Raw genomic sequence first — 14,266 nt, forward strand, 5'->3', positions numbered from 1 at the left:
TGTCCGTAAAAAGTGAAATTAAAAATTGTTATTTACAGTTAATAACACGATTTGTAATAAATTAAAACAATTTTAGCATTATATAAGACCAAGAATAAGTAATTGAATTTATTATTTGCACTAATTTTCCCAATATAAGTAAACAGCAGTGATAGTCCATTGTCTTTGAACATTTTCCCTGTGGAAATAAGGCAGGTACCCTACAGTGTATGTTATAAATGAATGAAAAAGTGTCAATATGCACATTTTGATATGATTTTATTTTTCTCCAAGTTCAAAAGCAGTTTATTTTGGTGTTTAGAGCTTCCTTAATCATACTATTTTCCTTGCTTTTTGGCAACAGTATATCATTTATCATTTATCAGTTTATACAGTTGAGGCCGTTTGATGTTGTTTTGTATTTTCTTTGTTGTTTTACACAGAATAAATTGAATAGAATTATATTCCATTAAATCTTTATTGTTCTCTTTCAGACAGGGAGAGAGAGAGTAGCATTTAATAAGTGGCCGGTTTCATAATTGACGATCAATAATTAAATATAAACAATAAATAGAAAATAGTGATCATGAGTGGACAATGTACACTTTTTCTGCATCTTTCTTAAAGTCTGCCGTAATAAATATATATTGTATGGTGACTTTTCTATAAAAAAAAATGACAGCAGCAGTCATCTGTTTAGAGAATAGAAATTAACATGGTTTTTATTTTACATACGCGGATGAAGGTCTTTTTTTCCAGGAAGGGGGATTTTTAAAAAAAATCCCTCACAGCTGTAGATCCCCGCTTGTGTCAAACGTTCAAATTGACTTCTAACCAAAAAAAAAAAAAAAAAAAAAAAAAAACATGACAAAAGCATTATTCCTGTGTGATTCTCCCCTTAAATGTATCGATCAGTAGCGATCCTGGTTAAGTTCACAGCTTAAAAATAGTGCTGTACTTCGTTAAAATGTTTTTTTTTTCTTTTAAACGAAACCCCTAAGCGTTAATAAGCCAATCCAAAATAACTCTCGTTTAAAAGCGTGTCTCTTGAAAGTTCACAATGAGTAATTTAAATGCAGTTTTTGTACAATATGCAGTCGGTAATCCATTTCCCTGTAATACCTTTAAACTGGATTACTGTTTGGCTAATTTTAGAAGCATTAACAAATCACGTCTGTTTTGAAATCGAAAAATCGGAAAAGATAAACGAAATGGCGGTAGACGAGATTGGAGGTTTGTAAGATCACAGGTCATTGCTTAACTTTAAGGAATGGGAGAAAAACAGGAATGTTCAATAAGCGATTTAAATGTTTTAAGTGATAAGTAAACTTTGGGATACTTCAGTTCTGGTGCCGTATGCTATTGACACTTTGGAATAAATGACTCTTTTGAAGGCAACCTACGGCGATGATGGGTCAGGTTTTTCAAAATTGTGAGGTAAGAAATTTCTGTATAAATGCTAATTGCTAATATATTTGCTTTCTTTTCCCTTATACAGTTTTGTTTTATTTGACAATCCTGCCTTTTTTCACTGATCCGTAACCACTTAACAGAATTGTAAGAAAAATTAAATCAAATAGGGATTTAAATTAATTCTAAACGAGACACTTTTTCTGATAATTTTCGCTGCACATAGAAATTAATCTCCACAAAAAACAATTTATTTGAATATTGCCATCAGAAGATCGGCGACTATTTATGGGAGGTTATATGTCTGATGATGTTATGATAATTTTAGCTTAAAAAATTACATAATAAATCAATCAGTCAATGTGACGTGATTTTTATCTTACATCGCTAGGAACTGATACAAGACGACATTTTGTCAACTTTGATCTAAGACAGAAATATAGAGAGATACTGTTACATCCCAGTTAAAATTTCCCACACAACGTGACAGCCTAAAACAGTTTAAAATCTATAATCTGTTTCTATATATCAAAGGTATCAAACAGTCGTTGGGAAAAACTCAGGGCTTCAATAAAAGTCATTGTATTAACATCTGATTTTTTAGACCTATCTAGGCGTTTAGTATACAAGGCGTTAAAAAGGAACACAAGATCATAGTAAATGCATCAAAACTAACCACCACCACCACCCTCTTCCACCTTCTTCTCTTAACCCTTATAAATGTTTTTAGGGGGAAATAATATGCTATTAGAACTTGGGATGTTTCACATGATGTTGGGGAGGGTACCCATCATTTTTTACCACTGCTCTTTGACACATTCTATGGTTACACCAAAAGGACTTTTAACACATTACAACAAGCTTCCCTAGCAAGCTTTATATTTTACTGCATTAGTCGAATTCAGAAGTGTGTATGGAACCACAGCTCGTGGGATGGAGGCCTATTTGACAGAGGTTTGACTAGTTTTATTCAGGGTATATAAATATTGTACTACATGGTCGACTTTATGGACCTAGTTGATTATGTCGCATTTTAAGCACTCGGCTGTCAGACTGACTTTATGACTTGGTGTACCGATTGATAAATACCACTCCCATGTTGACAGTGGCTATGGCGACTGCTTCTATCTAGAGTTTGCTGTTCAAAGAGAGATTTTACACAACGTTGTTTTGTTGATTGACCCTTAAAAAGGTTTTAATCACTGTATTGGCAGATCAAAGATTAAATTTTTCTCATTGAATGAAATATCATTAAACATACATTGTCAAATAAATGAAAGAAATGTTTGCAGGTTATACGTTATACTTATCGAGACCAGATAAATCATATATATATATATATATATATATATATATATATATATTTATATATATATATATATATATATATATATATATATATATATATATATATATATATATATATATATATATATATATATATATATATATATGTTTGAAAGTTTAATTATATAATATGATAAATAAAATAAAAATGCAAACCTTCTTGTTAAAACGTATAAATAGATATTGAATGTGTATCTGAGTCATGAGTGTGTGTGATTATATGGTTTAAGATATAGAATTTGAAGAATAAAGCACGAAAAAGGAAGTCAAATCCGTGTTATCTCTATTTATGACTTTACTTTATATAAATTGTATTGACTTTTTCTCATTGAAAAGAGTGTACGTTAATTCGTCAGAAGCAAAAAGATTACAAATGAAATATTTCCTTTTTCCAAAAGCTGACTTAATCCATTTGATATTTCTAGAACCAAGTTTGATTTCACTTTTTTTTTCTTTGCTAGAAAAAGAAAAGAAATAACTTTTTTCTTTTTTTCCCAACTGTATACTTCGGCAATGTATCAAGAGAAAAAAAAATCGATGCTGGAATGAAAAAAAGTGTGTTGAATAGAAAATTATATACACAGGCGCGGATCTAAAAATTTTTCCTAAAAGGGGGGGGGGTGAAGAGATGATTTATTATTTTAACGTATGTTTTACATATGGATGTAGTTAAATACATGTGGATCAATAGGATATAAGCTTAAGTTGGAGTATGGTCTTTTAAAGTGGCAGGTTGATCAACCTGGAAAAAATATTTGTATGGATTATCTGAAAGTTTTGCAAAAAAGGAAAATAAATTTCCGAACCCGAAAATCCTACTTTGTAAAGGGGGTGAGGTTTCATTTTGTTTTCACAACTGAATTTCTTTATGTTTGAGGTTTGAGAAAGTATTATTGATATGTGGGGATTTGATTTCGTGGTTAGAGAAGTTTTGAGTAATGATGCAAATTAAAATTTTGATTTTTTTTTCGATTTACAAAGCAAAATCCTGCGTCGCAGTAGGCACTGGCACGAAAAATAATCTCACTATTCAGTGGCCGTACGTGCCGGAATGGGACTAAATTTTAAGCTTTCCACAGGGCGGCAAGTGGTGGCGTCTCCATGTTCACGAGCGAAAATGACGTTATACAACATACAAAATTAGAATTGTGAGACTTGTGATAAAATAATTTCTTTTGCTTAATTCATAATTCGGAACCGAGGGGGGTAACCTCAGGTACATTGTAGTGTAGTAAAAGAAGAGTAAGACTTTAGTGATAGACTTATGTTTGGGGAAAAAATTGGTACTGAGATATGTTCGAACCTACCCCCTCCCACAAAAAATAGGATTTCAGGTTTGGCCAATGATCATTTTTTCCATTTTTCTTTTGCATTGACAGGTGTTTTTCAGGTTTGAATTTTTTTCTCTTTGAATTAGCCCCCCCTTTTCAAATTTGCTTCCGACGACAATGTAATTTAATCTGATTCAACATGAGTTTGTGTTTATTTTAATATTTCATAAAGTATTGCATACATCTTGAAAAGTTTCAGAAATACATAGATGTATTTGGAAGTAAAGTTACGATAAAGAGATTTTATAGCAGTTGTGACATTTCTGTTGTATCAACCTATTATTAACAACCAAAAGTCTCTCAAGAGACTGTAACTCTACTGGTCTGTACACATTAGCTGCAGATCTGTAGCTCTCTGGAAAAAATATATTGATAGACCGGAGAGCTACAGTGCCACCCATTGCAAAAACTGTATATTTATTGCGCACAAAAAAGTGCGCTCAGTTCTCGATTTATTTCTCCATGTTTTTAAAATGTAATCTCAAAATATTACTAATCGTGTGTTCCTAACATATTCTTTCGCTGTTTCCACAGCCAAAAATTCCTCATAATTGTTGTTAATAGTCCTCCTGACCCTGATTTTATAATCATCAAACATTTCGCTTATTTATACTGCCATTTTGGTTTCAAAGATAATTCGGTCCAATATGCTTCGTTCGGATGTCAACTACGAGAGTACTTGATAGAAGATAAAGAATTTTTTTTGAAATCTTTCCTTATTTGCAATTGAGGTAAGAATTTGGAAGAATTAATTAAGAATTGAGCGCACTTTTTTGTGCGCAATAAATATACAGTTTTTTCAATGGGTGGCACTGTAGCTCTCCGGTCTATCAATATATTTTTTTTCGGAGAGCTACAGATCTGCAGCTATGTACACATAACAAAAAATACCTAGATTTGAAACTTGCAACAGGCAGCAATACATATACAATGTATATAATTATGCATCTTAATGTCGTCTACTTGTACATGTATGTCAAATTATATAATTAGATTGAAATCAGAACAAAACTATAGCAGGAATAATGTTTTACAAAGCAAAATCCTGCGTCGCAGTAGGCACTGGCACGAAAAATACTCTCACTATTCAGTGGCCGTACGTGCCGGAATGGGACTAAATTTTAAGCTTTCCACAGGGCGGCAAAATAATTAAATAATTTTCATTTTTTAGTTACCATGGCAACATCGTTCTATCAAATCAAAAACCGATGCATAAATTTATGTATCTTAGTGTAGTCTACTTGTGTGCCAAGTTATATTGAAATCAGACCAAAACTGTAGGAGTAGCGTTTAAAGGAATATCACAGAAATTTTCTATCTTTAGTAATCATGTCAACGTCCAGGCACGTAGCAACAGGAGGGGGGGGGGCACTTTTTTGCCAGCAATACTTTTACTATTGAAAATGTTCATTGAAAGACTGGTTGCCCCCCCCCCCCCACTTTATACTAAAGTAAAGTAACATGAAGGAAATATAGTATTGTAAGCTTTAAAAAATTGATATTGAAAGGAATTTTATCTTAGTCTAGTCTACTTGTTTGCTTAGTAATATTAAAATCAAACCAAACCTATAGAAGGAGTAGCGTTTTATAGGAATTTCACAGAAATTTTTAGTGACTATGGCAGCACTAGTGAAATAAAAAACCGATGCAATAGGGTATGCATTATAGTGCAAAGTTTTATCCAAATCAGACCAAAACTGCAGAAGGAGTAACATAGTGAAAAAAAAATTGCAGACAGACGGACGGACACCTTACTTTCGCAAAAGTTCTTCTGGTCTTTGACCAGTAGAGGTAAAATTGAATTCCCTGTCCTAATTATAAGTCATTAGATCTGAAAAAACAAGAACTTGCTACTCTACTTTCGACATGGCACATGTATTTCAAATCTTGATTATATGTTATAAATAATTTAAAATAAACATAGAACGAAGCCACAGGCCTTTAGATCGCTTAGAAAAAAAATGAGGTGTTGAAAAAAAAAATTAACCTACAATGTTTTTTAACGCGATCCAAAGGCCTGTGAACGAAGCAAAGGATGGGCCGATATCGATGATATGTCCAACTTCGATTCACTCTGATGTCTCAAAACGTTGGGATTAAATTTTCATATTACCGTTCATAAAAGTGAGATTAGAGATATCTTTTGATCTAAAAAAGATATTATATTAGACTATCATTGATAATGCACAACTTTTCACATGACCTTCTACAAAAAAGCGTATTCACAGTGCATGGACGATAGCCTTCAATTACTCGTTGACAAAAATGTCTTTTAATGGAAGGTGTTCCGTGTGAAAGCTGTGGGGGAGAAAATTTTATAAAGAGAAAAATTTCTTGTGTCTTTTAATAGCGAGACGTTTTCACTCCTAATGATCCGGGACCGAATGTTTATATTAAATGGAATATTTCACTCCGTCATTGGGTCGGTTTTCTATTCAAATAATACTATCATTTTAATGTTGATTACCGGTGTAGGTAAAGTCATATCAAATATCTCAAAGTTATTTAAATTCTACACAACCCAAAGAAAAGAAATCTGTTAAGAAAGGTTCAATGTTGAACTATATTTACAATATGCACAAAATAAAAAAAGTTTTCATCCGTCGCACGTCAATATACATTTTACTATTTCCTGTTGAACTATATTAAAAAATCATTCTTAATTTTTAGATGACATGTTTAAATGATGTATCCTACATGTATACTGACAACAATTTCCTATTAAATATTTTTCCAACAACAACAACAATAAATAAAGAGGTATCTCAGAAACATGTTAAGTATATCTGACAATTTAAAAAAAACCATACTGATTACACTAACTGTATTTATTTCTTGCAGATTAAGGAGCCTGGCATTTCCTCAAGTTTTGGAAACAGCAATTAACGTAACTGTAATCCACGATACACATACATGTATCACTGAATGCCTTCAGAAAAAGTGATCGACGAAAGTTTGAATAAATCACCTACCCGATTAATCCTTTAAAATGCGTCTAATCACTAACAGTTCAGTCAACAGTTCGGTTGACGCTTCGTCAACAAGGATAGGAGAATGAGTGCAGCTGTGTTGACTTCTGATAATTCCAATTGGAGACCTACAGTTGTTCAAATCGCACCGTTTTTGCACGACAACAGAAGTTATTTAAAGTCAAGACCTTCCTCCTCCATTACGTATTCAGAAAGTAGAGAGAAGCGACATTATCCAGTCTTAGCTGTCACCCGCACAAATTCGTTCACTACCACAGGTCCAGATAAACCAGCAAATGAAGACGTATTAAATGTGCCATTCTCCGGACGACCTCCCAGAGAGTTCATCAAATCATATTACAGAGGGAAAATTCTTAACCACGACAACTACTTGAATGTATCTTCTACTGACTGTGTTGAAAAAAAATGCTCGATTCAGGATTTAAATTCTCAAACTTTGGATTTCCACACAGAATCTCAAACTGAAAATCAGATGGATCAGTCTCAGTTCCTAGCAATGAATAATAAAGCCGCGAAATCTGTTTTATCAGAGAGAAAGTTCTTTTACGGCACAAATGGAATTATGCGAAATTTAAATCTAACTCCAGGAGAACTTGAGTTACAGAAGCATAAAGAAAATTATGCACGTGAACAGGCTCAAAGGAAAAAGAAATATAAGCTGAATGTGAATCAGCTTCCCCGAAGTACCACCCCAATAAATGACCATGATCCTGATAAACTGAACATGAAACAGGTCATCCAATTTCTTCAAAATAAAAGTGAAATAAAAATAGTGTCTAAAAAGCAACCTGGAAAATTATCTATAAACCCTGATCCCCCAAAGTTAAGTACAATTGGTGTGCGACCAAAAACCGATACAATGATAGCACGCCAGCGGATCAATCCTGACTCTGTTCGTCCTAGTACAGAGCTTCCTAAAGAGGATGGAAAATCCGAGTCAGAATCCAGGATTGATAGTCGAAGCTCGTCTTACAGTAGGGATTCCTTCGGATCAAGATCTGTTCTGTCTACCCAAAGCGTCCCTATTATGGACGCTAAAGGAAAGCGAAATAACTCCAAAATGAACCAATCCTCCAGATCTGTTAAGGACAGAGGGAGGCATTCACGCAGAAGTGTAAAAGAATTCAAACTTCACAGATTTTTAGCCTTAGCCCCAAATGGAATGGGACAAACTACAACTCCAAACAATCAGGTTGAAGAACCAAGACCAATTTACATTTCAGATAAGGAAAAATCTAGTGAAAAACAAATTAAAAGAAAAGCTAGTGATGACTTTCAAGGCCATATTACTTACCGTTCCCCCATGATTAGAGAACAGGTGCCGGCATATCAATTTAGTGAAAATAAGCTAGAAGGCAACAAAATTAGTGCTAGGGAAGAAACGGGTACGTGGAAGTTGGAGCAAAGAAAAGTTTCCAGAGCGTCTAGTTTTATGCATCGCAAAGCTTTAACACAATATAGAGAAAAGGTTCGCTTGGTAAGAGCTGAACATTCTGAGGAAGGTGACGAACTAAAGAACACAACGATCAGGCTTCCTAGTGTCCATGACTACGAAGACAGTGTTCGACATCTTGAATCAGAAGATGATGAAACAATATCTGGCGACATTTCTTATCCAGAACAGGATGAAAAAGGACACGAAATTGCTTCTCTCCTTTCCAGCAGGTCAGACCAAACGTGTAACCGTAGTGTTAGCTACCATCCCTCACTTGTTATCCAAACAGACTACCTGGATAACAACAACAATACCAACAGAAAACTCCTAGTCAACATTCCTAAACAAAATGATTCAAGTAGTAAAGAGATGATAAAGTTAACTCTTCGTCAGGAAAAAGACGTTACTCGTGAACAAAGTTACATGCATGATATTGCAACACCAAGAGAACATAATGTGTATACAATGATGTGTCAACATCTGAAACAAACTCTACCATTGTCAGATGACAACAGCTTGTACAATAGAAGAGTGTATCGTATATCTGCAGTGTCCATAAATGAGGACAAAAAGTATGATACACTTCCGGAGGGCACGTCACTGACGGTCCATGAAACCTTAGCCAATAGCTGTATCAAAGTTAGGCAGAAACTGAAAGGAGCTGTTCACAATGAATGACCTTAAATTTATTTAGTTTCACTGTAGTTTAGTTGAAGACTCTTTTTAAAAGAAGGAAAATTAAACGTTGATTGTCGTATTTAAAGCTGCGAAGTATTAAATTTAAATTGAAGACAGAGCTAATACAAATTAAAAATGTTATGCATTGAACATACCGGTAGTTTCATAAGTATTATTTAGAGAACGAGACGGGTTCTGTATCGTAGATACAAATTTGGGGGTGGACGAGTGCGTAGCACGAGTCTCCACCCCCAAATTTGTATCTACGATACAGAACCTGTCGAGTTCTCTAAATGATTTGTGACACGATCAATCAAAAATTGCTCCGCCCACTTTATAACTTTGCAGCATCCAAACTTCCGCTAGAGTTCTGTAGATGAGGCCCCGACGGGGAGTACGCATCCGCAGTATATATATTTCCACGGAAAACGTAAAATTCGGTCAGATTAGTTTTGACAGTTTAACGGGGTAGACGTAATCGAGTGATAGTCAGTTTTAATGGTTAAATTGGAGGATTTAACCGTCATTGTTGTGATCTATTGTAGATAGAGATTTATCATAATATATTTCAGGGGTATTAAAATTCCGGTTTAACTGGATTTACGAAAACAGGATTTATAGAAAATTTTTCGATGGACTTTGATGTCACGGATTTTTATTTTCAAATTGAATTGCGACATTAAAAACGAAGTGAAAGAGACGTGTGGCTGTCGTCAGCGAGAAGGATTTTAAAAAATTAAAAACGCGGAAAAATGGACCTGAATGATTTTGCACGGGGAGAGTGGATGTTTTCCGTGAATTTTCCGTTTTGTTTGGATCTAAATTACGTACAGAGGATGTTTTCCGTTATTGCGAATTTTCCTTTAGTTTGGATCGAAATTACTTGTAGATTCTGTGTGGAATGTTTTTAAAAAGTGATTGAGAAATTTTGACATTTTATATTCTCAGGAAAATACCGGCTATTTCCCCAAAATTTATAATAGGAAAACATCGGCATTTACTATTTGTACGTGCTTTTGCTAAATTGAATCAGATTTATTTTTAGACCGTGCTGTATTTTAGATACAGAATAGTTGGCAAATACAATACTGTATACAGGGCTAATACAGAACGGAAAGTAGCTCCGCCCACCACAGTCCCGTTCTGTATTGCTAATACAGAACAGTAAACTTCAAAGAAAAACACCGCTATCGTGTCACAAAATAAAAATTAGGATCAGTTTGTGAATCGGTGTTTTAATGTTTGGATTATGGTTAAATCCATTAAGGAGCGTTTTAAATGCACGTTGAAATGTACCCGATGGCGATGTAATCAAACTGGAGTCTAAAATGGTCAGAAACAGGGTTTTTGAAGTTCAAGGGATTCTTTTTAATAAAGAAAATCAGTTAAAATAAGGAAACAAGAGGTCCACGGGCCCTATAGGTCACATAGGTATCATGCAACAATTTCCAACAAATGAATTTGCTTCGTGTTTTTAAACCTTAGGCCATAAAATTTTGAGAGAGGCACCATTGCTCAATTTAACTATACACGTAGCATACTTTAAGTTTGATTACTTAATACCCAGAGGCAGAGTAGGGGAACACTTTATGATCTAAATAGCCCCGCCCTTGCACTTGACCCTAGGGCTATGCATTTCACAATTTTGGTAGAAAGGCCAACTCAATGCTTACCAGTTAGTATATTACAATCATGCAAAAAGTTTGATTGCTTGATGTCCAGGAGTAAAGAAGATTTTAAAAATTGTATTAATTTTAGTGGTTTTGGCCCCACCCCACAGATTTACACACCGTTGTCCCCTTTACCCTTAGATGCTTTACACCAAATTTAATTGAACTTGGTTCAGTAGTTGCAGAGATGAAGCTAAAAAATGTTCAAAAGTTTACAGACGACTACCGGTGCACGACGACGGACGAAAACAGATAGCAATAGGCCACCTAAGTGACTCAGGTGAACTAAAAAGAGATAAAACGTTTCATTGACGACCGATATTCTTAATTTACTTTTACCCCGCCCTTCCACAAGGAACAAGCTTTGAACACAGAAAAAATTTGATTGATTATTGGTGTTTACGCCGAGTCGTCAATATTTCAGCCATATTTTGGCGGTATGAACTTCCTGTTCTGTATGAAAGGTTTTGAACACAGAAAAGGCACGATAAAAATTCCTCACAGCTCATCATCAATGAGCTGAGTGTCGAGTAAAGGTATAAATTTGCAGCTTTTTAACGGTATTAGGTCTCTATCTGAGTTAAAAATTCTCAAACGAGACGGTAAATACATGTAACAATCAATCAATCGATATTCCTCTGTAAAACTTTGATCTCCATTGTGGCCAACCTAACCGCCAGGGGTCATGATTTGAACAAACCTCAATCTACACTACCTGAGGATGCTTCCATATCAATAGGACTAAACATGGCTTTGCTCTTGTAAGAAAAATATTTGAAATATTTTTTTCTTATACATTCCTGTGTGAAACTATGATCCTTCAGTTCACGGATGATAAGTCAGGATTTACTTCAATTTGTATCTTCACTTTTTAAAGACGATTTTAACATTTCTTTTTTAAATCAGTAGCAGTGACGTAGCATCATTTTTGAAAGGGGGCAGCCAGAGAATTTTTTTAACCTTAACTGAAAAAAAAGTTGACAAGCAAAAAAGAGGGGGAGGGTTGCACAAACTCGTTGGGGTAGTTGTAAACGTTTTCAATACCAACCTTTTTCAGTACCCATTTTTATCATACAATACTACATTACATCATTTCACTTCACTGTAGCAAATAAAAGTGGGGGGGGGGGGGGGGGGCAACCAGCCTATCAATAAATATTTTTAATAGTAAAAGGTGTGTTGCTACGTGCCTCAGTAGTTTTTAAGAGGAAGAGTTTAAGTAGATGCCACCATTTTTAAAAATACTTTTTTCCCTAATTATCCCCCTTTGAAAATGAGGGTGGCTCTTTCTTTGATAAAATCATATCCCCTTATCTAGGGAAGCTTTGTGACAAGCTTGGTTAAAATTGATCCGCCATCCAATGAATCTGGAGATTTCGAAAATGTGAAGAGTTACCGACGGACTGTTGCCGAGGCCATTTGTTGCACTAGGAACCAAAGGGAACCATGATGAGGCGAACAAAATGTGATCAGTGAAGCTCACTTGGGCTTAGGTGACCTTAAGAATTTTTTTACCATTGCCGAGGTCCTCTTTAATTGTAGCTCTATGCTACAAAGAAACTGTAGAGGGGTACATTATTTCAGATATTATTTTTAGAGACTTTCCACAAAAATGTACTAATCAACCCTGTATATTACAGCAAATAGCCACTAATAAACCTCATAAGTATTGTCATACAATTTTAGGACTTGTCTTGGCAATTTGCATTGCGATTCTTCTCTTCGGTTTCTTACTCCGCGACGGTGCGAGGCCTTCGCTCAAGCAACTCCTGAACGTGGGTACACATAATTTACACAAGTCACTCTCTCCCTTTCATAGATTATTTAAAAATAAAACACATGAAAGATATATTTTGCCTAGGAAAAGGGTTTTGATGGAAATGTGATAGAAATATTGAATACATGCTGCATTGCTGCCATAATCATATTTTAATTTTGATTACATTTAAGCTCGCCTGAGCTGAAAGCTCAAGGTTTCTTTTCTGATCACATTTTCTCCGTCATTCGTCTGTCTGTCTAGCTGTCCGTTTGTCTTCGCTCTGTCCGTCCGTCTGTAAACTTTTCACATTTTCGACTTCTTCAGAACCACTAGGCCAATTTCCATCAAACTTGCCATAAATTATCCTTACGTAAAGGGATTCAAGGTTGTGCAAATAAAGGGTCACGCCCTCTTTCAAGGGGAGATTATGAAGAAATAGTGAAAATTTGATTGCATGGTTTAAAAATCTTCTCAAGAATCACTTGGTCAGGAAAGATGAAACTTATGTGGAAGCATTCTCTTGTAGTGTAGATTTAAAATTGTATAAATAATGACCTCGGGGGTAAGGGTGGGGCCACTATGGACAAAGTTTTACATAGGATTGTATAGGGAAAATCCTTAAGAATCTTCTCAAGAACGATTTAGCCATGATTAGTCATATTTATATAGAAGCATCCTCAGGTAGTGTAGATTCTAGTTTAATGAGTTATCCACAATGGAAGGTCAAATCTTCTGAAGAACAATAAAGTCATTTATTTATATGGAAGCATCCTCGGGTATTGTTGATTCGAGTTTGTTCAAATCATGATCCCTAGGGGTGGGGCCACAATGGACGATGAAAGTTTTACATAGGAATATTTTTTTTCTTAGTAACTCAGTAGATTTTATCCCGTACCAACTAAATGTTCATTCCCAGAGAACTTTTTAACATTGTTGTTTATTACTTATATTTACATTTAAAGTGGCACAGTGACGCACAAAGGGGAAAATTGACAAATGTAGAATTTTCGCATGACCTCTGTAAATTTTGTTCAATTCCTTAAAGTATTAGATTTCAGAAAATTACAGGTTTCAGAACCTAAAAATTAAATTTTTATGGAAAAAAAATAAAAGTAAAAATAATTTCTGTCTGCCCCAGAATGAAAATATTGCAAAATACCCTGGTACTTCTTCCTCCCTATCATACGCGTGCGCAGAAAAGTGTTTAATAAGTTTCCATAGTTACCATGGTCTCAGGTATCCACGAATGAATATAAGTAGACCAAAAAAATTGATGTAATCTTTTTAAAAAGTTGTAAGAACATATTTCTCACCTTTGCATGCTCCAGTTGAATTTTGTTTACAAGTTTGAGCTAAAAATAAGAGTAGCGTGACCTTGACATATACGAAACAACGAAACGGTTAATACAACCTTTGTTTTTCCGGCACTTATATTGTGCAGTCAATTCTTGCAGTTGAATTGTCATATCTTCGCTATATACTCATAATTTGCGTAAGTCTTTCTCTGTATGCTACAGAATCTTAAAATTAAGATATGATTTTGACTCACTGTGCCGCTTTAAGACGAATAAATTCCGAGTAAAACTGCATTTATTACACAAACGGACCGCCGTTTTGCAATGTTGTGACGCGCAATGACCTAAGGGGCCTAGAAGTTGTTTGGTTTG

At 34.7% G+C, this 14,266-nt stretch overlaps 1 protein-coding gene across 1 annotated transcript; it reads left to right on the forward strand.

Moving 5' to 3' along the window:
• The first annotated feature begins 1,136 nt into the window (after window positions 1-1,136).
• On the forward strand, window positions 1,137-9,333 carry LOC134273437 (uncharacterized). Its single transcript, XM_062755630.1, has 2 exons — window positions 1,137-1,416; window positions 6,909-9,333. The coding sequence occupies exon 2, from the start codon at window positions 7,122-7,124 to the stop codon at window positions 9,168-9,170; it is 2,049 nt and encodes a 682-aa protein (XP_062611614.1). The 5' UTR covers window positions 1,137-1,416; window positions 6,909-7,121; the 3' UTR covers window positions 9,171-9,333.
• The last annotated feature ends 4,933 nt before the right edge of the window (window positions 9,334-14,266 follow it).

Source organism: Saccostrea cucullata, unplaced genomic scaffold (assembly GCF_032062105.1).
Source record: "Saccostrea cucullata isolate Sc308-1 unplaced genomic scaffold, CSIRO_AGI_Scuc_v1 ctg676, whole genome shotgun sequence".
NCBI lineage: Eukaryota > Metazoa > Mollusca > Bivalvia > Ostreida > Ostreidae > Saccostrea > Saccostrea cuccullata.